This window comes from Chinchilla lanigera, unplaced genomic scaffold, assembly GCF_000276665.1.
Source record: "Chinchilla lanigera isolate Chin_1 unplaced genomic scaffold, ChiLan1.0 scaffold00051, whole genome shotgun sequence".
Lineage (NCBI taxonomy): Eukaryota > Metazoa > Chordata > Mammalia > Rodentia > Chinchillidae > Chinchilla > Chinchilla lanigera.
In genome coordinates this window covers 6,581,883-6,605,969 of record NW_004955452.1, presented here as the reverse complement: position 1 = coordinate 6,605,969, position 24,087 = coordinate 6,581,883, and the positions used below count along the sequence as shown (strand labels likewise).

The 24,087-nt window shown below is 49.6% G+C and overlaps 1 protein-coding gene across 3 annotated transcripts; it reads right to left on the bottom strand.

Moving 5' to 3' along the window:
- On the bottom strand, positions 1 to 14,507 carry Tmem222 (transmembrane protein 222). 3 transcript variants are annotated; one of them, XM_005394899.2, is made up of 8 exons: positions 14,267 to 14,507; positions 11,120 to 11,226; positions 5,882 to 5,966; positions 4,748 to 4,779; positions 2,718 to 2,808; positions 2,210 to 2,306; positions 2,000 to 2,130; positions 1 to 898 (listed from the first exon to the last, which is right to left on the bottom strand). In XM_005394899.2, exons 1-8 carry the CDS (start codon positions 14,458 to 14,460, stop codon positions 811 to 813), a joined length of 825 nt encoding a protein of 274 aa, XP_005394956.1. In that variant the 5' UTR covers positions 14,461 to 14,507; the 3' UTR covers positions 1 to 810. The 3 variants fall into 3 exon arrangements, with proteins under 3 accessions (XP_005394956.1, XP_005394957.1, XP_013375044.1); XM_005394900.2 differs by lacking the exons at positions 2,718 to 2,808; positions 11,120 to 11,226 and having other exon boundaries at positions 14,267 to 14,500; XM_013519590.1 differs by lacking the exons at positions 1 to 898; positions 2,718 to 2,808.
- Positions 14,508 to 24,087: the final 9,580 nt, after the last annotated feature.

Sequence of the window (24,087 nt, the reverse complement as noted above, 5' to 3'; positions counted from 1 at the left end):
TCTGAACTCAGAACTCTTTATTGTCCCGCCAGGGAGCCCCTCACAAAGGAGCCCACGGGGTAGGGGTGAGGCGGCCGCACAGGGCCCTTCTGAGACTTATGGGGAGTGGTAGTCGGGGGAGAGGAATGGCCTCTCCACAGCTCCCTGCTGGCACTGGCTGCTCTGAGCGGCCACCCGCGCTTGGGACTCAAGGTGCCATCCAGCATGCAGCCCGCAGCCCAGCTGGGGCCAGGTGGGATCTGTACCGCCTGCTCTGCACATCAGCTCCCCAAACTGCAGAGGGAGAGCAGCCAGGCACTGGCAGCCCCGGAGGGAAGCGGGTGCGGCGGGGCCCTCAGCCCCTCCGATCACTCGGGAGTGCGTCGGGCAGGCGCCAGGCCGCTCTGGCCACGGAGACGCCTCAGTGCCCCACCCGCCCGGAGACCGGCGGCAGCTGGAGGGCAGGCTCCCGCTCCCGTCTCGTCCGCTGCGGCCTCGCCGGCGGGTCCTTGTGTGCACTGGGCACTGGCAGTGGCAGGAAGAGCTCTACAGCGGGAGGTGAGTCCGTCCTAACAGCGGACAAGGAGCGTGCCTCAAAGGTGGGGTCACAGGCCCAGGGGGAGGGCACAGGGAGCTCCTGAAAAGCCAGCGAGACACAACAAGCAGACAACCCTCTCCATGCTCGTCCTCCGCACTTTGTCCCCAGCCCAGAACGCAGGTCCTCCGCCGCAGGCCCAGCCTGCCTTAGGGGTGAAGAGGAAGAATCTGGGGCCAAAAGGGTGGCGGCTGCCTCCTCAGGAGCCTGGTGGGCTTGGGGCCGCCTGGCAGCCATCACCGCAGGTTGAAGACCAGGCTGACGGTCAGGATGATGCCCAGGAGGAGGACGAAGGGCAGCCAGGTCTTCACAAAGGCCCCGACGCTGATGGAGGAAGAACAGCAGGGTGAGCAGGCTTAGGGCTGAGCCCCACCACCCACAACCCCGACAGGGCTGCCACCCCAGAGAAGCTCTTAGAATTGCTCCCTCGGCCCCAAACTTGGGCAACACGGATGGGGCCCGGCCTGGGGCCCACTGTGGAAGACCCCCAGCTCCTGGTGCGGTCTAGATCCCCGGCCAGAGCAGGAGGTGTATGTGTACTCGGTCTCCCCGGGTCCTACTGGCTCACGCACAGCCACTAGGAGAGGACCAGGAACTTCGGCTCGGGGATGGAAGCCTGTGTGCCCCGGCCCCGGCCCCGGCGATGAGTCTCACTGGGAGGAGCTGGTGAGGGTCGGCCGTGCTGTGGCTGGAGCCAAGGGCCTTAGTTCAGCGCTGGCTCTGCCTCAGTCTCTCTGTGACCACAGCTATGTTCTTCTCAGGGGACCTCTAAAAGCCCCTCAGGATGAAAGAAAAAACCTCCAAGAGTCTCCTTTTCAGCAGCTTTTAAGGACGAGCACAGCTAAGAGGGAAGCTTGGCAGGCTGGCGGACCGGCCCAGGTCTGTGCTGGGCTCCTAAGTCTGTGGCCGCGCTGTAGGACCGTGGGCAGCTCACCCGACCTGAGTTCTCTTTGCTGGGAGCTGGGTGAGGTTTGGACCTCACAGATCATGAGCTGTGACTTCAAAGGTCTACCTGGGCCACCACTGGGCCCATCTGCCCAGAACCCTGCCTCTGACAGGAGGCCCCGGAAGGGACTCTGGCCTTGCGGACCTGTCTGCTCACACTGCCTGAGCGGGGCGCTCTGTGGACTCGTGGCCTCCCCAAGGAGCCAGAACCCTCCCCAAGGAGCCAGAACCCTCCCCGAGCTTACCAAGCGCCGTGGCAGCACAGAGGCCATGGCAGTTACCCAAGGCCGTCACAGTGAGCCGGAGACCAGCGGGACTTCAGCAGACACCACCCTCTCCCCAGGAAGTCAGCTCATCATTCTAGAGCCATCGCAGCTCCAGCTGGCATCTGTCCAGCTGTCCCTCCTGACTGAAGGACTCCGGAAATGGCCGGGATCCCTGGAAGACAGCCCAGGGAAGGTGCAGGAGGGCCCAGCTCACCTGACGTACTTCCCATAGAGCAGGCAGAAGAAGCAGAGGGTCACCATATTCCAGTTGGTGCTGTTGTTGTAGCGCATCAGGTTCAGGGCCAGTGCCACATGCGAGTGGCAGTTGTCACAGCAGAGGTTGTGCTGGAGGCACAGAACGGGGTGAGTTAGGGCAGGCCGGGGAAATCTCCCACGCTGGTCCCTGCGCGCTCAGGCTGCCTACCATGCGGTGCTTGTACTCCTCAGAGGCATCGTGCACGGCTGTGTCCCATGCGTTGGGCCCACTGGCGTAGACCTGTGCAGGGTCCAGCTTCCAGTACCTGAGGAGGACAGGGGGTCTGGGCACTGGCTCACCTCCCTTGTGGCCTCTCAGCTCTGTGACCGCTCCCTGTGGCCTCCGTGAGAGCCCACAGCTGGATGCTGGGGCTGTTGAGTAAGCCAATTCCAGAACAAAGTCACATAGCAGACAGCTGTGACCCAGTGCCGCAGTGGATCTGGGAGGCGGTGGAACTAACTCAGCGGCGGGTGTTGCAGGGGTGCTGAATCCTAACTCCCAATGTGGACGTATTAGGAGGTGAGGTTTGGGGAAGTCACTGGGCAACAGAGCGGAGGTGGGGGCTCACAAAAGGGGTCCGTGCCTACACAAGAGATGGGAGAGACTGCTCCCCACCACCCATGTGAGGGCACAGCAGGTGCTGCAGGCCTTCGCCAGGCCGGGAATCTACCCGCACCTTGTGCTTGGCCTTCCTAGCCTCCAGAGCATGAGAAAGCAATTTCTGTTGCTTATGAACCACCCACTCGATGGCATTTTGTCATGGTAACCTGCGTGGAAGAAGACAGAGTGTATGAGAAGGCTTTCTGGAGGTGACACCTGAGTCTACTCTGAAGGAAGAGGGAAGCCCCCGGGAAGGCAGGAGTCCGCTGCAGGCCGAGGAACAGCTTGAACAAAGTGAAAGGCCCAACACTGGGCAGTGTGTCCCAGACACAAGTGGCTGGGGACTCTTGGAGGACTGAGCAGGAGGAACAGGGTGACAGATGCTGGACGCAGGAGATAAAGCAGGGGCCACACCATGCAGGACTTCAGTGTCACACTGTGCGGCCCACTCAGCAGCAAGGGCTCTCCCCGGCCTCTCCACCGTTCTGCTCGGGTGAGGGTGACAGACGCTGGTGGAGATGAAGCCCTAGAGCGTCAAGCTGGGTGAGCACAGCTGTTCTAAGCAATGCCGCATCCCAGGAGTCCAGGGCTGGAGCCCTGGCAGACACAGCGCCCTCTGGCTCTGGTGTGGGGAAAAGGCTTGGCGGAGCAGCCTAGAGACAGCCAGAAACCATGGCGGCCTGAACTAGGGGCCCTCAGGGGCTCTTGCCTGGAAAAGAATATCCTTAACACTCCTTTTATTTTTTTTGTTTTTTGTTTTTTTTTTTCTCTGGTACCGGGAACCGAACTCACGAGCTTGCGCTTGCCAGGCAGGCGCTTTTGCCGCTGAGCTAAATCCCCAGCCCCAACACTCCTTTTAAAAAATGCGGCATAGCTGGGCATGGTGGCGCATGCCTGTAATCCCAGCACTCGGGAGGCTGAGGCAGGCAGACTGTTGCGAGTTTGAGACCAGCCTGGGCTACAAAGTGAGTTCAAGGCCAGCCTGAACTGCATAGTGAGACCCTGTCTCAAAAAGACCAAAAAAATAAATTAAAAAAAAAAAGAAAAAAGCCGAGCATAGTGGCATGTGCCTGTAATCCTGTCACTCAGGAGGCTGAGGCAGGAGGACTGCTGTGAGGTCTAAGACCAGCCTTGGCTACATAGTGAGTTCAAGGCCAGCCTGCACTACATAATGAGCTCCTAACTCAAGCCCCCCCCCACCCCCTGGCTAAAACAACAAAAAACCCAAAACTGTCTTTGAAAAGCAGCCTAGTAGCAAATGCCCAGCTCACAGGCCTCTGGACTACATTTCTACCTGCAGGAGAAAGCCAGAGAGGGGTCACCCACTCCTCCTTAGCCCCCCCTCTCCTGGCAGCCTTGGGCCACGGGGCACCACCGCTGCTCTGAGAAGAGGATGACTGAGGCACTGGCACTAGGTGAGCACCTGAGACAAAGGAAATGAGGACCAAAGTGCCCGACTAAATCAGCTCCTCTCCCTCAGGGCCTGAACTGCTTTTATGCTCTCCAAGCAGAACTTACTAGCAAAGTTCTAAATAGTACCCCTCTTATGCCTTCTTTCTCCAGTCTTGGGGCTTGAACTCAGTGCCTCTGCACTGAGCTACACCCCCAGTCCTCCCCCACCCCCTCCAGTCCTTTTTTATTTTGGAACACAGTCTTCCTAAGTTGTCAAGGCTGGGGTCACACTTGTGTTCCTCCTGCCTCGGCCTCCCAGAGTTCTGCGATTACAGGTGCAGCACGCCCCCACAGCTCCTTTATCCCGTACATGGCCTGTTTGCTCCCGAGGGGAGGGGTGCAGGCTGTAGAGGGAGACAGACCCGGCTGTGAGCCCTGCTACTGCACTTCCTACCTGTGTCACCTTGACCAGTCCCTTCTCTTCCCTCACCTCTGCCCTACAGGCAGAGAATGACCTCGCCAAGCTGAAGCACGGCCTGCACGTCTGCAGGTGAAGGTCAGCCCGGGGCTGGCGCAGCAGGTGCTTTGGAGAGGACTGCTATGCCCCGGTGGGCGCTGGCTGCTCCCCTCACACTGTGTCCACGAGGGCCTGGCCTGCTGCTCTGGGCGAGAGGAACCTGGCCGTGGGGCCCTCACGCAGGGCCCATCACTTACTTGGCAGGTTTTCCAAAGGCCATGTTGTCTTCCTGTCGAGGGACAAGAGCAAGGTTAGTGGGGGGCCGGCATCCGGGCTGGGTGACAAGGCTGGCTCAGTGGCTCAAGTGCAGCGACGGTGACGCAGGAGCGGGTATGTCATGGGGGCAGCAGTGGTGCAGGCCTGCTGGGGGCTGGCATGCTAACTGAAGTGCCAACAGCAGCCCTTCTGTGGGAAGGAGGCAGCGCGTCACCCTGGAACTCTCCCGGCCCAAGTTCCTGCTGTCTTCTCTGGGCGCTGACCACAGGCAGGGGCTCCCTCTGCGGGTAAAGCCAGCACTCTGGCCTGCTAACCTGACAGCGACGGCCCACACAGAGTCACCGCTCCACCTGCAGCCCGACCCCATTCACACCAGGATGGGTACTAGGGATTAAACCGTGGGCCTTTTTGCTCAGCCTCACCTATAGCCTTTTTTTATTTTTTATTTTGAGACAGGTCTTATTAAGTCATTAAATTGCACAAGCTGGGCTCAGACTTTCGATCTTCCTGCTTCAGCCTCCGAGTGCTGGGATTATAGGCATGTGCCACCACACCCTGCTAGTGAAATAATTTTTAAAGTGATAGGCCTTGTGTTAAGTCAGTTATGACAAGTGTTTATATAAAGAGGCTGGTGCCACCACACCCCTTCTAGCTCCGCAAACGGGCAGAGGTGTGCGCTCGTCAGAGCTGCCGCTGGACCAGGCTTGCTCCACCCCCAGGGAACAGACCTGGGAACGCAGCTGGCTCACTCTAGGAGCCCGCCCGGACCCACCATCAACCTCCCCTGGCTCCCGCCTTCTGAAGGCCCAGGGACATGCTTCTCGGACGCCTGACTCCTAGGGCCTCTAACCCCACCCATGTCTCGGGACCCCTGGGGCAGGGCAAAGGGCTGGGCCAGTTACTTAAGAATCCTCTGACCATACTGCCCTTCCGGCCTGTCCTGCAGCCAAGGGAAGGGGGAAAGGGGTCAAACAACGGCGAGGGTACGGGGTTAGGGCTAGGCTGCGTGCTACCTGCACCTTCCTGCGCTCAGGGAGATGGGAAGCCTCCTGCAGGCAAGACAGGCTGGCCTCGAAGTAGCCCCGAACCCCAAGGCCAGCAGAATGAGGACTCACCGAGACAAAATAGGGGCCAGCGAAGTCCCGAATGACTCCTGTGGATGTGCAGATGCCCATGTGGCCGATGATGGGGAAAAACCACCTGTGAGGAGAAAGGGCAGCTAAGGGCCAGAGCTGGGGTCTGCCGTCAGTGAGACAGACGCGGGGCATGTCGCCCCCAGTGTGGAGCGCTGGGTGTAAAGCTGTGAAATGCGCGCTCATTAGGGTGCTCCGCAGGGGTGGGGACACACAAGGAGAGCTGCCTAGCACTGGCAGTGCAGCGGAAGAGCCCTGTGCCCAGCAGGAAGGGCACAAGGAGAAGGGCACAGCGTGGAACGCAGGGGAGGGTGAGGAGCACCTGCAGCTCTCATCCATTGCTGGGGGAGTATGAAGAGTTCCTACGGCTTTGGGAGTTTGGCACGGGCCCTGGCCCTCAGCAGTTCTCCCAAGTACACCCCCAACGGAAACAAATGCTTGTGCCCACGCAGTCCTGTACAAAAACGCCGATAACACCTTTAAGTAAAATAGCCAGAGGCATCTGCCAAAACTAATTGAAGTCAGGATGTAGGAACAGCTCAGTGGTAGGGTACTTGCGTAGCGCTGGCAAGGCCCAGTGTTCCACCCCAAGAGTCACAGAAGACAAAAATAAAAATAAATCCCCACTTTTCTTGAACTGAACTCTTAAAAGTATATGCCTTTTTAGCCAGGTGTGGTGCATAGCTGTAATCCTATCACTCAGGAGACTGAGGCAGGAGGATCGCCATTGAGTTTGAGGCTAGCCTCTGCTACACAGTGAGTTCAAGGCCAGCCTGGACTATACAGTAAGACCCTGTCTCAAAAAACAAAACAAAAAAGGCCAGGGATATAGCTCAGCGGCGCATCACCTGTCTGGCAAGCACAAGGTCGTGAGTTGGATTCCAGGTACCTAAAAAACACACAAAAAACCCCTCAAAAACAAAAAAGCTTTGGTCTCAGCAGCACAAGTGAGATGACGAAGGGAATGTCACCGTTTCGAAAGTGTTGTAGTAAGAAGCACATGTGCTGCTGCTGTGGCTCTAAGGCCTCCACCTTCAGAAGTCGACCTGTGGCAAATGTGACTACCCTATCTGGGTAAGGTGGTGCACACCTATAATCCCAGCACTTGGGAGGCTGAGGCAGGAAGACTGCTGTGAGTTTGAGGCCAGCCTGGGCTACAAAGTGAGTTCAAGGCCAGCCTGGCCTACATAGGGAGATCCTGTCTCTAAAAAACAAAACAAAAAATAATAAGATGTACAGACCTGTACAAAAAAAAAAAGATGGTTCATACGTCTGAGCAGAGGGTCATAAGTCTGAACAGTTATTAAACAGGTAGAGCATTAAATGAGGATTGCTGTGAGTTTGAGGCCAACCTGGGCTACACAGTAAATTCAAGGCTCTGTCTCAAAACAAGAATAAGGGGGCTGAGGATTTAGCTCAGTGGCACAGCGCCTGCCTGGCAAGTGCAAGGTTGTGAGTTCAATTCCTGGTGCCAGAAAAAAAAACCCCAAAAAACCAAAAAAACAAAACAAAAAAACCCCCAAAAAACCCCAACAAATCAAAACAAGAATAAGAATAGAATTGGGCCAGGGATATAGCTCAGTGGTACAGGCCTGCCTGACAAGCACAAGGTCCTGAGTTCGGTTTCCAATACCCCCACAAAAAAAGAACAACAGAACAAACTACTACACACAACAGACTCTCATAGCCTAATGCTGAAGGAAGATAAAAAAGAATTCTGTTTATATCAAGTTCAAGAGAAGGCAAAACCTACCTATGGCTGTAGGTTAGCAGAGGGGTTATCCCTGCAGGACAATTGGGTGGAAGAGGTACAAAGGCACTGTGGTGTTCTGTGTGATGGTTACATGATGTGGACATAGGCAGAGATTCACTGAGCTGTATATTTAAGATTTGTGCACTGTATGGTATGCAAACACAACCTCAATAGGAAAGCTGGTGAGGAAGCATTATGACAAAGGGAGGGGATGAGGACAAAACCTTGTGCATTCCAGGAACTAAAAGTTCAATGTTTTAAAAGCCATGGGCATTTAAATATTTTACTGCCTGGCCTGGTGTGATGGAACATGCCTGTAATCCCAGCACTTGGGAGGCAGAAGCAGGAGGACTGCTATGAGTTCAAAGCCAGCCTGGGCTACATAAGCGAGCTCAAGGCCACCCTGTCTCAAAACACACAAATTTTTTTTATTGCTAGGCCTGGCATGGTGGCACACACCTGTAATCCCAGCACTCAAGAGGCTCAGGAAGGTGGACTGACACAAGTTTGAGGCCACCCTGGACTACACAGCGAGACCCTGTCTCAAAACACCAAAAAACAGGCCTGGTGTGGCAGGACATGCCTGTGATCCCACTACTCAGGAGGCTGAGGCAGAAGGATTGCTGTGGGCATTTTTAAAAAAGCCATGGGTGTTTAGAAAATTTATTATTATATGTTATTTTTGGTACTGGAAATCGAACTCAGAACCTTGTGCTTGCCAGGCAGGTACTGTGCCACTGAGCTATATCCCCAACTCCTTTTTTGTTTGTTTTGGATCCTGGGGATTGAACCCAGGGCCTTCATACTCAGCTATATCCCCAGCCTTTTCTTTTCTTTTTTTGTCTTTTTGAGACAGGATTTCGCTATGCAGTTCAGGCTGGCCTTGAGCTCACTTTGTAGCCCAGGCTGGTCTCAAACTCAAAACAATTCTCTTGCTTCAGCCTCCCAAGTGCTGCAATTATAGGCATGTGCCACCATGCCCAGCCCAGCATTTTTAAAGATTGTCTTTTTTTGTTTTGTTTTTTGAGACAGGGTCTTGCTATGTAGTTTGGGCTGGCTCTGAATTCATTATGTAGCCTAGGCTGGCCTTGAACTCACAGGTAATCCTCCTGCCTCAGCCTCTGGAGTGTTGGGGTTACAGGCTTATATGCATGCACCATCACACCTGGGTATTATTATTTGCAGTGCTGAGGATTAAACTGAAGGCCTTATGCTTATTAGACAAGTGCTTTATCACTGAGCTACACTCCAGCCCCTTTTATTTATTTTTTTTAGACAGGGTCTGTATTACCCACTGTGGCCTTGGAATTCCAGGCTCAAGTGATTCTTCTACCTGAACCTTCTGAGTAGCTGAGATTATAGGTGTGTATCACGATGCCCTATGAGATTTACTTTTGAAAAACTGCCTCCATGGCAGCCAGGCATGGTGGTGTACATCTATGGTCCCAGCTTCTCAGGAGGCTGGGGCAAGAGGATTGCAAGTTCAAGTCCAGACTGGCAACTTGGCAAGACTCTGTCTAAAATTAAAAATATCTGAGGATGTAGCTTATTGGTAAAGCACTTGCCTAGCATGCATTAGGCTCTGGGTATAATCCCTGCTACCAAAAAGAAAACAAACAAAAACCCCACAAATCTCAGATGGACCCTACTATATAACACATAGGAAGCCCAGCCATAGAGTGTGTTATATAACAGAACAGAATACAGCACAGTACAGAAAGTATGTAATGGAAACAGATGTCCAGCTTGAGCGGGCCTCACAAGGCCAGCAGCCTGGTCCCAGCCTCAAGGTACCGGGCTGAACACTAAGCACCTTGCTATGGAGGTGGGGGCAATGACACGGGGCTGAGGTGGTGTCACCAAAGACATTACAGAGGTAACTTTTAACTTTGACCTGCAAAAGGACAGGATATGGACAGGCAGAAAGGAAAACTCCAAAGCAGGAAAGTATAGCCTATGTATGAGGAATGGGAGGGCAGATGGGAGGAGGGAGGCCAGGTCAGAGGATGCTAGACAGCCACACACAGTCCGGACACCCCAGCTCTGTTATCCTGCTTTGCTATCCTTCCTTCTTTTATTTCACATATATGAAGATACACACACACACACACACACACACACACACATTTTTTAAATGAAGACAGGGTCTTGCTATGCAGTGCAGGCTGGCTTCGAACTCACTTTGCAGCCCAGGCTGGCCTCGAACTCAGGGTGATCCTCCTGCCTCAGCCTCCTGAGTGCTGGGATTACAGGCATGCACCGCACCCAACTGTGCTTCACTTTCTTCAAAGCATCTATGCACTACTACCTGAAATTATATGATGACCATCTTTCCCCACAAAACTTAAATTCCATGAGAACAAGTATGTCTGCTGTAGTAGCCCTTATGGCAGTGCCTGGTATATAGCTGCATTCAAATGCTTTTTAATGAAATGGAACAAATGCCCTGCATGTAAGAATGGAGGGGGTGCAGCTAATAGGAGGAATAACCTCTAATATTCTATACACAGTGCTATAACTATAGTTGACAAAAATTGTTTAATTTTTTTCAATTATGTATTTTTATTTTTATTTATTTATTTATTTATTTATTGGTATTTTTCCAGTACTGGGAATCGAACTCACGACCTCGCGCTTGCCAGGCAGGCGTTGTGCCGCTGAGCTAAATCCCCAGCCCCAAAGTTTGTTTTTGTTTTTGTTTTTTTTTGGTACCAGGAATCAAACTCACGACCTTGTGCTTTCCAGGCAGGCGCTGTGCCACTGAGCTGTATCTCCGGCCCTTCAATTATGTATTTTTAAATAGCTAGACAGAGAAATGATGTCTCAGGTGATGGATATTCCAATCACCCTAATCTGATCTCATATATATATTAGCATATATAGTGTGTATATATATACTTAAAATATATATATGTATATTTATTTTTTCCCCCATTCCCAGGGCCTTCATACTGAGCCACATTCCTAGCCATTCTCTTTTTATAAAAACTGTGAGACAAGGTCTCTCTCAAGTTGCCCAGGCTGAGTTTGAACTTGAGATCCTCCTGCCTCAGCTGCCCAGAATGCTAGGATGACAGGCATTTGCCACCACACCCAGCTATGATCATTACATATTTTAAACTAGTATTGAAATGTCATGTTATGCCCCATAAGTCTATACAATTACTATGTGCCAATTAGAAAAAGAGTGGAGTTTGGTTCCAATGTTGGATCTAGGCATAGTCGTGGGCAAGTTACTCATTCCTGTCCCTCTGTGGACAGTAATAAGCACCTTGACAGGTGGCTGTAAGGAGTACATAGGATCTGCTTGCAAAGTGCTGAGAGTTCTACCTTATATATCATAGTTACTATCTTCAAGTATTCAATAAATACTTCCTATCTGGCTGACTGAACTGTCAAGGAGTAAGTTGTTGAGGACCCACAAGGGCCATAAGATGGACACTTAGAATTATGGGCAAATAGCTCACCTGGCTTCTTAGACCCTAACCTCAGGATCTGCTCCGGCCCCCGACTCCTTGACTGGGAGGAGGTCTGGCTTTGACCAGTGCTCCACACACCGCAGTTGTGCTGGTGGCTGCGGATGCAACAGAGATGAGTTCTAAGCTGCTGCAGAAAAGAGCAGGGCCTCATAGCTGGTGGAAGCCCCAAAGTAACCCTCAAAGTAGACCGTCACTCTGGAAGCTCTAGGAAGGCGAGCTCCAGCGCTGCTCTGTGGACAGTGTCTGCTCAGGACCACTACGTAAAGAGGTCCTTGGAATGAATCCTTGAACTCTACTGGGAAGGCAGACTGTCTCCGCGGGAAAACGCCATGCAGCTTTCTAGGCTTTTATTTCCTATGCCCTGGAGGAGGGAACAGGGTCTGTTCTCACAGGTTGATGTAAGGACTAGCGACAGTGAACGTGAAATGTTTAGAACAGAGCTCAGAACGGAGGAAGCACCCAACCTGGGTTGTTTTTACTGGTGGCAGCAGCAGCTATCACTGGGCTTTGCATGCAGAATTATTAACATCCCTGAGGAGGCAGACAGATTTTCCGATTCGGTTTCCTCCTCTGATTTCTCCTCCAAAGACAGATGTGGTTCCTTGTAGCACATTTGTTCCTAGTTCTGTCCATTTTCAGAAACAATGAAGTGTCTTACAAGGGTTAGTCCGCTGGTCTCCCTCCCTTTCCGCCCAGGGCAAGACCTCCAAAGGGAGCCTGAGCCCCTGTTCACCTTGGTGTTACGGATACCTCTGCACACAGATCTGGGGAGAAAGGGGATGTGAGCTGCTTCTAGTCCAGATGACTGGGGGTCTAGCATCTCCACCTCACGCTGCTACCAGTTCTCTGCAGTGGACCATGGTGTATTTGAAAATGAGGAAGGGCCAAACAGCCCTTACGATAACAGGATAGGTTTTGGCAAAATCAATACGTCTCCTAAGTATTCTTCCCAGTTACTTATACATTAACATTTAATTTTCTTCATAGCATTCACCACTAACAGAAGTTTTTTTTTGTTAGTTTACTTTCTACACCTTCCACCATGAGGTAAACTGGGTAAGAGCCTGGCATAGTGGCACATACCTGTAATCCCAGCTACTTGGGAGGCTAAGGCAGGCAGATCACAAGTTCAAGCCTGGTCTGGGCAGCCTTGTCTCAAAACAAAACAAAAGGTAGCGATATACCTCAGCATTCCCTGGGTTTAATTCCTAGCATTGCAACAAAGAAAATTCTATGAGAGCAATTATTGCATTTGCTTTATTCACCACTGTACATTCTTAGCACCTACAGATCTGGGTACATACAAGTCTCTCAGCAAATGTGTTAAAAAAGAACATTAAGCTGAGGGTGGTTGTGCACACCTGTAACCCCAGCACTTGGGAGGCTGAGGCAGGAGGATTGCTGTGAGTTTGAGGCCGGTCTGGTCTCCAGAGTGAGACCTTGTCTCAAAAAACAAACAAAAAAGAACATTGAATGAATTGATGAACAGATATTCTTAAATATTTTATTTTTAAAAGCTCAGATTTGAGGGGCTGGGGATTTAGCTCAGCAGCACAGTGCCTGCCTGGCAAGCGTGAGGTCATGAGTTTGATTCCCAGTACTGGAAAAAAAAACAAAAAAAAAGAGACAAAAAACCTCAGATTTGAGCTGGGCTTAATAGCTCACACCTGTAATCCCAGCACTCCGGAGGCTGAGGCAGGAGGATTGTTGCGAGTTCGAGACCAGCCTGGGCTACAAAGTGAGCTCAAGTCAGCCTGAACTGCACAGTGAGACCCTGTCTCAAAACAAAACAAAACAAAACAAAACAAAAAACAAACAAAACCCCTCAGATTTGGATGCTCTTAAACTCATAAGCATTTGAAACAATTCAAGTATTTTAAGCAAAATACAAAAATTAAAGCCATTTTAGGATCAGCAGCATACATATAAGGCCACATCATCACTCGTTTTTTTTTTGTTTTGTTTTTTTTTTGGTGGTACTAGCGATTGAACTCAGGGAACACTGAGCTGCACTCCCAGCCTTTTTTTATTCTGATAAAGTTTCATTAAATTGCTTAGGTTGGCTTTGAACTTGTGATTCTCCTGACTCAGCCTCCTAAGTAGCTAGGATTACAGGCATGCGCCACCATGCCATTTTCTTGGCTGTTTTTGATAAAAGAAACAAAACTATTCCATTTAGTGAGAGGGATAATCTGTAGTTTAAGGGAAGCATGCAGGTGCACGTCTGTAATCCCAGCACTCAGAAGGCTGAGGCAGGACAATCCTTGAGAGTTTAAGGCCAGTTTGGGCTACATAGTGAGACCCTGCTTCAAAGAGAGAGAAAAAAAAATATGAAGGACAGTAAGTTAAAAAAAAGAAAGACAGTAAGTTAGACAGTAGACAGTCAGAAGACTTGAATTTTGAATGCTTCTGCTTACGGGGGCAGGACCTTGACCAAGACAGTGCTATAAGCAGCTCAGCTTTCCCACGGGACGAGATAAGCCTACCTTAAAAGTGGTGGTGAAATTCAGCGTAAATGGCAGTAAGAGATTAGCAAACTGTCCCACACCTGGAGGAGCGGTTACTGTTACCAGCCGTCAATGCCGAAACCGGAGGGCAGCAAACGGCACCCTTGTACCTGCTCCTCCCCTGGCCTTTACAGAACCTGCTTCTCTACAGAACCTTCATCCAGGAAGCAGACGCCCTGGGACCGGCACCTGCTTTGCAACCGAACCAATGTTGACATCCCAGGAGCGCGGGATGTCATCCCACCCTTCCTCCCCGACGCAGCAGGAAGCCCTGGGCCTGAGTGATCAGTAAGCATCTGTTCTAGAGTGAATAAACCCGTCAGGGAATGACGGCGTCTCCTCACGAGCAGGTTAGGGGCCCCTTCTGCACGCCTGCGGCTCGCGAGCTTCCCGGCCCCCGGCCTTCCGCCGCCCTGCACTTGTCTTTGTCCCGGACTGGACCAGGCGGCACGAGGCCCGGGAGCGTGTTCCCTGCGGTGGGAACAGGCACCTTGCGGGTGGCATCCCGAAAAAGGGCTGGCTGCGCGCAGGGGCCGGAGGCTGGTCCGCGCTCGCCCGAGGTCGCCGCGAAGGCCCGGGCTCTCCCCGAGCCCTCCTCGTTCCCGCGCGCACACGAGAGGAAACTCACGTAAGCACCGGGATGGGCGTCCACACCACGCAGTAAGGGAAGCGGCTCCGCTCCACGTCCATGATGACGGAGCCAGAGCCGTGGTAATGCTTCATGTCCGTCTCGGCCGCCGTCGGCACCTCCACTTCCGCCATTCCGGGAGGGGGCGGCAGCGGCGGCAACAGGAGCGGAGAACTCCCTTCCGCTTCCGCCATGCTGCGCGCGCCCCGCTCCAGCCGGACCAGCTCCGGTGCTGCTAGTCCCCGTAGCGTCACTTCCTGGAGGTGGGGTCCGCGCTGCTCGGCCTTCCCCCCGGGAATTAGAGTCAAGTCTCTATGGGCCGGGCCGGCTTCCCCCGTTTCGTGGGGCCGGCTGACGATTTGCAGGCTGCGTTGCCCACAGGCAGCTCTCAGTCTGGCTCGGTAGAACGACCGCCAACTCTCGGATTCAGTAATCCCAGGGCTTCCAATAGGTGTACTGCACGTGCATTTATTGAGCACTTGTTAGGTGCCAACCACTTGACACACATTATTTCTAATTCCCGTAAACTGAGTAGACACTCAAATTTAGGTATTTCTCCCATGTTACAAGTGAGCAGCTGAAGCTTTACAGGGGAGGTTAAGGCGCCACGACTCAAATCCAAAGTCTTTATATTTCTTTTGCCCTTTTCTGCGGCCTCCCACGAGGTAGTGGTAGAAGACAAACAGACCCATTCACCGAATCGAAGATTGTTGAGTGTTGTGTTTGACAAGGTGGCACAGGGAGGGGGGTGGATGCAGCGTGCATCCCTGTGTGCAGAAGACTGAATGTCCTGGCTGGAGTAAAATCACAACATCAGATGTGATCTAATCCCTTCACTGTATAAATGGGAAACCCGGGCTCAGAGAAATTACGCCGTTGTATGAGATCACACCCCAGTAAGCCCGAGAGGCCAGGCTCCAGTTTTGGAGTCTTTTGGCTTTTATTTATTTATTTTTTCTTTTGCTTTTTAGAAGGATGTCAAGATAGACAAAAGAAATGAAATCTACTGAGGGGAGAGTGGGGGGGGGTGCGGAAGAAAAGAAGGAAGGCAGCCCATAAAAGTCAGGCTAAAGGAAGGTATGGACAGACCCACTCGGGACGGTGAGAACTGCGTTTTTTGGCACAGTTTTGTTTCCATTCAGTTACTCTTCCTTAGTGCTGATCTGTGGAAAACCAGCGTTCCTCTTTTGGAAATATAATACTTTAATGCATTTCTTGGTATGTTTCTGCTGTGTAACTCTAAAGTCCTTTTTATCACAGCTGAAAATAATTCTACCCCATCCAAAATTCTGTGTGTGTGTGTGTGTGTGTGTGTGTGTGTGTGTGTGTGTGTACTGGACCTTCACACTGAACTATATCCCGAGCTCTTTTCTAATTTTTAAATTTTGAGACAGTATCTTGCTAAATCACCCAAGCTGGGTTTGAACTTGCAATCCTCCTGCCTCAGCCTCCCAGACTGATGAGATTACAGGTGTGTGCCACCATCCTTGGCTCACTCAAAAGTTCTTTGAGGATGTTCGTACCTGTTCTGTGGCTCTTGCAATGTGTGATCCCTGAAGGTTAGCAACCAGCTTCCTACACAGGGTTGGAATAGATTAGGTCTACAATATACAGTTGTCCAATGAATAAATGATTAACTTAAAAATTTTTCTTTGATGGTACTGAACCCGGGGCTTTGTGCATGCTGCTACTTCTCTACTGCATAAAGCTTTTTTTTGTTGTTGCTGTTTTTAAGATTGAACCCAGGGAGGGGCTACATTTGAGCTATACTCCTAGGCTCTATTTAGGTACTGGGAATTGAATTGAATTTCACATTGAATTATATCCCTAGGTTTTTAAAATTTTGAGATAAGTTCTCCCTAAATTACTAAACTGCCCAGGCTGGGCTTGAACTTCGAATCCTTTTTTTTTTGGCTCTGTGAATTAAACCCAGGAATGCTCTACCACTGAGCAACAGTGTCTCTAGCGATTTATATATTTAGAGACAGGGTCTCAGAAAATTACCCAGGTGGGATTTGAATTTGTGATCCTCTTGCCTCAGCCTCTCTCAGTGCTGGGACTACAGGCGGGCAGTATGTGCCTGGCTGCTATGAGCCTTTGTGTGGTCCTCCTGGAGATTGGTGGGCACGGTGCCGAGGCATAGGTTCTGAGCAGAGCCCTAGCTCCCTTCTTTATAGCCTGTGTTGTCCTCCTTTTGGCCTGGTCAGCTGCAGAAGTATGATGGCCAGGTAGCTGGCGGCAGGAGCCAGCTGCTTCTCCGACCCTTCTGGAGCCTCTCAAGCTTGTTCTCCGCCGCGGCCTGCCCACAGGGCCCCTTCTTACACACAGCCCCCCTTGGTTCTCACCCAGTGTAACAGCTTCCCTGGCTTGTGTCCTTACTGCCTTTGCTTCTGCTTTCCTTTTCACCCACAGACAGATGGGAAACCTCCATCAAAGGCTAACACTGCCTCCCAGGCTCAGAGGATCACAACGGGGGCCTGGAAGAAGCTCCTTTACATGAAGCATTTGGAGCAGGATTGACAGGGTTCAGAGCTACTCCTCCCCCAACACGTACACTGACCGAAAATAGGAATGACCATCTGGATGCACTTACAGGGTTGGCTGAGGGAAGGAAGGGTGGCAGAGTGGGAGCTGTCAAGCTGGCAAACCATTGAGGGTAAGATGCTGCTGTGTGAGAGGGGGCACTTCTTGTCCTGAGGGGAGGCAGGGCATTCCGTAAATTGGTCTCACATAGGGGTCCCCAGGGCTCAGAAACCTCCTTCCTCAGGCCATCGCTTCACTGGCATTTAAGGCTCCCCATGGTCTGACCCCAGGTTTCCCTTCCAAGCTCCTCTCGTTTCCCTCCAACTTGCCTAGAGCTAGGCTCCCTGGGCATCTGCCTTTCCGAGGACAAGCCTCGGACTTCCTAGCGCAGGCCTTGGCTCACACTGCGCTCCACCTGGGAACGCCCTTCCCTTCCTCTTCGACACTGTGTTCGAGGTTTTGGGCAAATGCTCTCCCTCTTTGCTCCCAGAGCACGAAGGCTGTTTCTACTTACTGAATATTCATGTATTTTGCATTAGCATTAGCTGTTTACAGATCTGTTTCCCCTTGGAGACTGTGAAGTCCTTGAAAAAGGGGCCGACTGGATCTACTGGTCCCTGTAGTCAAGCTGAGGACCTGGCAGGTAGGACCTGTTTAGTATCCTAGGAGCTATTTGTTGACCACAGAGGATCTCCTTACGGGGAAGCCTCGCCTCAACCAGCAATTCTACCATAGTGAAACAGGGCTGAGCCAGAGGGTGTCAAGCCACAGGACAGAGGAGCTGCTGGGCACCATGCAGTGCGTGGCGCGTGGGAGGACAGGTCCTCTCTTCTGTAGCCTTTCTGCTAGCACCATCATTTCTCTCTCTGGCTGAGGGAGACTGGGTATCTCTGTGTTAAGGATACAGAGTTCTCCGTGGTTGGGAGAGAACTTAGGGGGCCAATACAATGCAAGAAACTATTTGACAGCTGACTCTCTGATCATTTAGACATCCGAGTTTACCACACCTGCTTCATACCTCACTCCATTTTACAGATGGGTAAACTGAACCAAGATTATAGAAAGCATAGCTAGGACCAGAATCAGTCTGCCACTTGGGGGTGGACAGTAAAGCATGAGTTTAAACTCAGGAGCCAGCCAGCCTGCCCAGTGCTTGAACTGTAGCTCTGTCACCTGAGGAAAGTAACAACCTGATGTCATCAGTTTCCTCATCTCTAAAATAGGAAACAACAATCCTATTCTTGTCCTGGTTTATTTGTGGAGTTTAACGGCTTGTCTCTGAATGGTGCCTGGTCAAACTAAAGATTCAGTGCTGGCCACTGTAGCAGATAAAACCACATCACTACTGTAGGGCCTGTGACCGCTTCAGAAGCACTTTGATGTGCACAACCTATGATTTGGAGCCTCCTTCCAACGCAGGGAGACAACCAGAGAAAGTAACACAATACCGTGCCGTTCTACTGCAGAGAAAATATCAGAAGAGGTTCAGGGCCATGCCTGAGGTCTAATCACAAATTAGGCAAAGTTAGGGTTCTGAGACCCAGCCCACGGTTGTCTCTGCTGGTGGTCCATTGCAGGATGACTAAAGGCTGATGGAGAGAGATCAGCCTGAGAATCTATAATCAACTTAAAATAGGTGTAAAGTATGGCCAGGACCTGTTAAAGGAAAAAAATAAGTGGGAGCAGGAGACAGAATCATGGAGTGTCACATGGCCGTTGTCATGCGCATCAGAACGCCTTCCATCTGCCCACCTTCCCTGCCAGACCTGTTTGTATCCCCGGGCCTCACAAAGCACTGCAACACAGTGGGACACTCGATGGCAGAAAGTACTGGAGAGGACTCGTTTCACAGTGAAATCCAACGCATGACCCTGGTGTTTGCTACTGTACAACTCCCAGATAACCCAGAGGCTCTAGAACAGCGATGAACCTTTTAGAGGTTTTGATGATGATAAACTGCTGGCTATGGCGCATATGCCATAGGTTTGCCACCACTGCTCTATACCAGACACTCAATAGAAGCTGAGACAGTATCAGGACTTACTGCCTTCTAAGAAAATGACTTTTTAGCTGGGTGCAGTGGTGTACATGTGTAATCCTAGTACTCTGGAAGGCTGAGGCAGGGTTGCAAATTTGAGTCTAGCCTGAGCAACTTAGTGAGACCCTGTCTAAAAGGGCGGGGGGTGTAGCTCAGTGCAAGGGCTCTAGGTTCAATCCCCAGTAAGTGGGCGGGGGGGGGGGAGACATTGTGTGTGCATGTGTGTTGGGGGGTTGAACCCAAGGTCTCAAGCCATGCTAAGAAAATCACTTTTCAAGAACTGGACTAAGAATCAGAGATCAGAGATCCAATCCTGGTCTTGCATTTCATTCACTGGGGGACTTAGGGCAAGCCATCCCTTTTCCTGCCCCTCTCTGGGACTTATTGTCCATATTTGTATAATCAGATAGGGCTAGAGCAGTGGTTCTCAGCTCTGGCTGTACATTAGAATGAATCGGAATGCTTTAAAGTAATGGATACTTACAGCCAGCTGTGGTGGCGCATGCCTGTAATGCCAGCACTAGGGAGGCTGAGGCAGAAGGATCACTGCATGTCTGAGGCCAGCCTGGGCTACATAGTGAGATCATGGTCAGCCTGAACTACATAACAAGACCCTGTCTCAAAAAACAACAACAGAAAAAAACAACAAAAAATAGATACCTGAACTCTGCAATTCCCAGGGGTGAGCATGGGATTTTTTTTTTTTTTTTTTTTTTGTGGTGGTGGTATTGGTTATTGAACTCATAGCCTCTGCAGGGAGCTATAGCCCAGCCCTTTTTATCTATCTATCTATCTATCTATCTATCTATCTATCTATCTAATAGGGCTGGGGATATAGCTCAGTGGCACAAACACCTGCCTGGCAAGCACAAGGTCCTGAGCTTGACTACTGGTACCCCCCAAAATTATTTATTTATTTGTTCATGGGTACGGAGAATCGAGCTCAGGACCTTGCGCTTGCTAGACAGGTGCTGTGCCACTGAGCTATGTCCTCGGCCCTATTTATTTATTTTTGAGACAGGGTCTTACTATGTAGTGCTGGCTGGCCTCAAACTCACAGTGATCCTCCTGCCTCAGCCTTGGAGTGCTAGGATTATAAATGTGCCACCATGCCTGGCCCTAGCCCTTTAAAAAAAAATTTCCTTCTATTCTCATCCTGGGATAACTACTCCTGAAATGTGAGTTTCCTGTCCCTTGTTTTTCTTTATAGTTTTATCACATTTCTACCTGTAAATACTATTTAGTCTCACATTTCTGAACTTCATGACTCTAGTTCCTCCCCCGTTCCTTTAATCCTGGGAGAATGAACCCAAGGCCTTTGCAGTGACTTACACCATCTCCAGCCCTTTGTACTGATTTTTAAAAATCTGAAGTCGGTTCTCACCAAGTTGCACAAGTAGGGCTCACACCTGCCAGTCATCTCCTGCCTCAGTCTCCCAGAGCATGGGGCTCACAGGAGTGTACCACAAGGCCCAGCTTGCCTGGGAGGTTTATAAAACATCCTGGATGATTCTGATGTAGTCAGGGCTGAGAACCTCTGAACTAGCTAACTTCTCTCACTGCCTTTTAAATTCTGCAAACAATTTTTTTAAACGTTCTTTTTTTTTTTTTTTTTTGTACCAGGAATCAAACTCAGGACATCATGCTTGCCAGGCAGGCACTTGTGCCACTGAGCTATATCCCTGGCCCTTGCAAACATTTTTTTTGTATGCCCCTAAACACAGAGATTGGCATTAGGAGCCAGTGTGGTGGCACATGCCTGTAATGCCAGCACTTGGGAGGCTGCGGTAGGAGGCTCACTGGGAGTTCAAGGCCATCCTTCAGTACATAGCAAGACCCTGCCCGCCCCCATGATAAAAGACTGGCATTAGGCTCTCAGGCCATACATGCCCATCACAAACACAGAAGTCCAAATTGCTAATGTCTGTTCTGGTGTAAAGTTATGAACATGTTCCATTCCAGCACTGTTTGTAAGTCGGATTCATTTATAATCTGACAAACCGAGTCTTTGTAGTACTGTACACCTACGAAAGTTTGCAACTCGAATATTCATAAAGTCAGAGACTTACTGAATTTCACTGAGTGGGCTTATCTGAGACCCAAGTTTTCTTTTCTTTTTTTTTTTGGGGGGGCGTATTTTTCTGGTACCTGGAATCAAACTCATGAGCTTGCACTTGCCAGGCAGGTGCTGTGCCGTTGAGCTAAATCCCCAGCCCCCTGAGACCCAAGTTTTCTATTAGCAGGGCCATGAGAACTTTGTCTAAGGCACATATGCAGAATGCTTTAAAAATGCAATACCACTGATTTTTTTATACTCTATAGTTTTGCCTTTTCCAAAAAGTCCCATTGTTGGAATCACAGAATATGTCGACTTTTCAGACTGCCTTCTTTCACTACATGACAGCAACATTTGTTTCCTCTATATGTTTTTCTTTTTTTTTTTTGAGACAGGGTCTTGCTATGTAGTTTAGGCCGGGCTTAAACCATGTAGCCTAGGCTGGTCTCAAACTAGTGATCCTCCTGCCTCAGCCTGCCAGGTGGTGGGATCAGAGGTGTGTACCACTATGCCTGGCCCAATAATGTATTTCATATTTTCCCCTAGTTCTTGGCTTATCTTTTTCATTCTCTTAACTGAGGAGTTTTTAATTGGAATGAAACTGAACTTTGCAATATTTTCTTTCATGGATTATGCTTTTGGTGGTGTATGTAAAGCTCACTGTATATAAACCCAAGGTTGCTTTCTTCTGTTACTTTGTGGAAGTTTTTTATTTTTGTATCTTACATCGACATCTGTTATACATTTTAATTTTTGTGAGTACAGTTGTAAGACCAGTTTAGATTCTTTTTTTTTTTTTTTTTTTTGCATATGGATGTCCAGTTGTTACAGCACCACTTACTTCAAAGACCGTCCTTTCCACTGAATTGATTTTGCTTCTCTGTCAAAGATTGACTGTATTTGTGTGGGTCTACTTTGGGGCTCTCTGTTTACCAGTACTACTGCCTTGATTACTGTAGCTTTATAGTAAGTCTTGAAATCGAGTAGTGTTGGTCCTCTTTCCGGTATTAGTTGCCTATTCTGTGTGTGTGTGTGTTTGATATTATAATTTTATTAGTTGCCTATTCTGAGTCTTGTGCCTCTCCATACATTCCTTTAGAATCAGCCTGCTGATACTCACAAAATAACTGGATGGGACCTTTATTCTGATTCTTTTGAAGCTATAGACCAAGTTGGAAAGAACTAACCTCTTAATAATATTGAATCTTCCTATTCATAAACATGGACTGCTCTTCACTTATTTTGATCTTGACTTCTTTGATCAGTTTTGTAGTTTTACTCATCTAGACTTTATATATTTTGTTATTTATTCCTAAGGATTTTTTGGGGCAGGGGTACTAATGAGGGCTGGACAGATAAAGCACAGGGTACTTTTGGAGCAGTGAAACTATTCTGTATGACGGTGTAATGATGGACACCCAAAACTGTACACTTGTCAACCCATACAGCTGTTCAGGGTGAACCACAATGTAGGCATGGACTTTACTTCATCATAATTATCAGTACTATGTTGCATCATTATACAATTAAAATGTATCATACTAATGCAAGATGTTAATATTAGGAAAAACTTAGCTGAGGAGAGAAGGGAGATCAAAAGTTCAAGCAAGGCCGGGGACGTAGCTCAGTGGCACAAGCACCTGCCTGGCAAGTGCCAAGGTCCTGAGTTTGATTCCCAGTACCAAAAAACAAAACAAAACAAAAAACCCTCACAAAAAACAAACAAACAAGTTCAAGCAAAAGGTTGATTCCCAGCAGAACAATAAATAGGGGCTGGAGATGTGGCTCAGTGGTCAAGCAATGTGCCTTCCACTCCCACAAACAAGGCCATAGGTTTGATTCCCAGCACAAAGTAAAAATCAAAAATAGCACACACACACCCAGTACAATGGTGCATGCCTATAATCCTAGCAGCTTGGAAGGCTGAGGCAAGAGGATCATGAAACTCTGGCCAGGTTATACAACAGAATGAGACCACACTTCAGGACAAAAGAAAAATTCTAGATGAAAGGCAGCTCTGGTGAATTGTAATGGCTCTCTTTGCCTATAGGGATCAAGCCCCTATAGTCCCTCACCAAGCACAGGCAATCCTGCACAACTTGGACTTCCAGTTTACGCTGTTACAATCCAGCCAAACTGTATCACTCAGGGTCATTGAAAACATCTGTGACATTATACTATTCCCTTGGTCTGGAACACTGTCTGTTCCTTGCATGGTCTGGAAATATCTTTTTTTGGGGGAGCGGGGTACTGGGAATTGGAACTCAGGACCTTGCACTCGCCAGGCAGGTGCTGTGCTGCTGAACTATATCCTCGGCCCCTGGAAATACCTAAATATGTTGAAGTTCTTGTAGGCTTCAACTTGGGAGCACAGAGAAATTGATACTGGCCTGTAGCAGGCTTGTAACACCAAGTGCTGTGTTTCTGGCAGGGCCTCTTTCTTACCTGTCTCCTTATCTAAATCAAGCATACCCAGCTGGCCCCTGCCTAGTTTTTTCCAAATGTATGAACAGAAAAATCACCAAGTTTTAGGAGTGAAAATACATCCCTCCAGCACTGCTGGGCATGGTGCTGCATGCCTGTAATTTCAGCACTCAGGAGGCTGAGGTAAGAAGACTGTATGAAGATACCTTAGGTGCTGTGGCAGATTCTAGGGGGTCAAGCAGGATATTTTAAATCTGAAAGGTATTCAACCTCTGTTGCCTACTGAAAAAACTATTAGCTCAAGGTAGTTTGTAGTTTCATTATATGTTGCCACTACACTGCTTTTAACTGTGTCATTTTAAGAAGTGGGTTTTCAGTGGTTGCTGTGATAAAAAGCCAATGAAAGTCAATGTGGAATAGGAAATATGGGCGGTGGTTTCTTCTCTGATAATTAGAAAATTTGACAAGCTGTGCAGTGCCCAACACATACACAGATCCCATCAGTAATTGTTTTTTTTTTGGTTTTTCTCCGGTACCGGGAACCGAACTCACGACCTTGCACTTGCCAGGCAGGCGCTTTGCCGCTGAGCTAAATCCCCAGCACCCCCATCAGTAATTGTTATTTAAGAATAAGGTATTGTTTCTTCCAGTTTATGTGTATCATTTTTTAACTAGCAACTAACTCATTAGGATATAAGTACTTATTAAGTGAATTGGGTTTAACTACTTAGTAAATTGACCTGAGCATTTCTTTTGGCTTTGGGTGACGAAGAAAAAGTT

What these genes read in the sequence shown, in the direction of transcription:
- Tmem222 (XM_005394899.2), bottom strand. Translation starts at nt 14,460, where the DNA reads ATGGCGGAAGCGGAAGGGAGTTCTCCGCTCCTGTTGCCGCCGCTGCCG. An exon ending in ACGCCCATCCCGGTGCTTAC is followed by an intron (nt 11,227 to 14,266) that starts GTGAGTTTCCTC and finishes TTGCATCCGCAG; the next exon opens with CCACCAGCACAACTGCGGTG. An exon ending in CTAGGAAGGCCAAGCACAAG is followed by an intron (nt 2,307 to 2,717) that starts GTGCGGGTAGAT and finishes TGTCCTCCTCAG; the next exon opens with GTACTGGAAGCTGGACCCTG.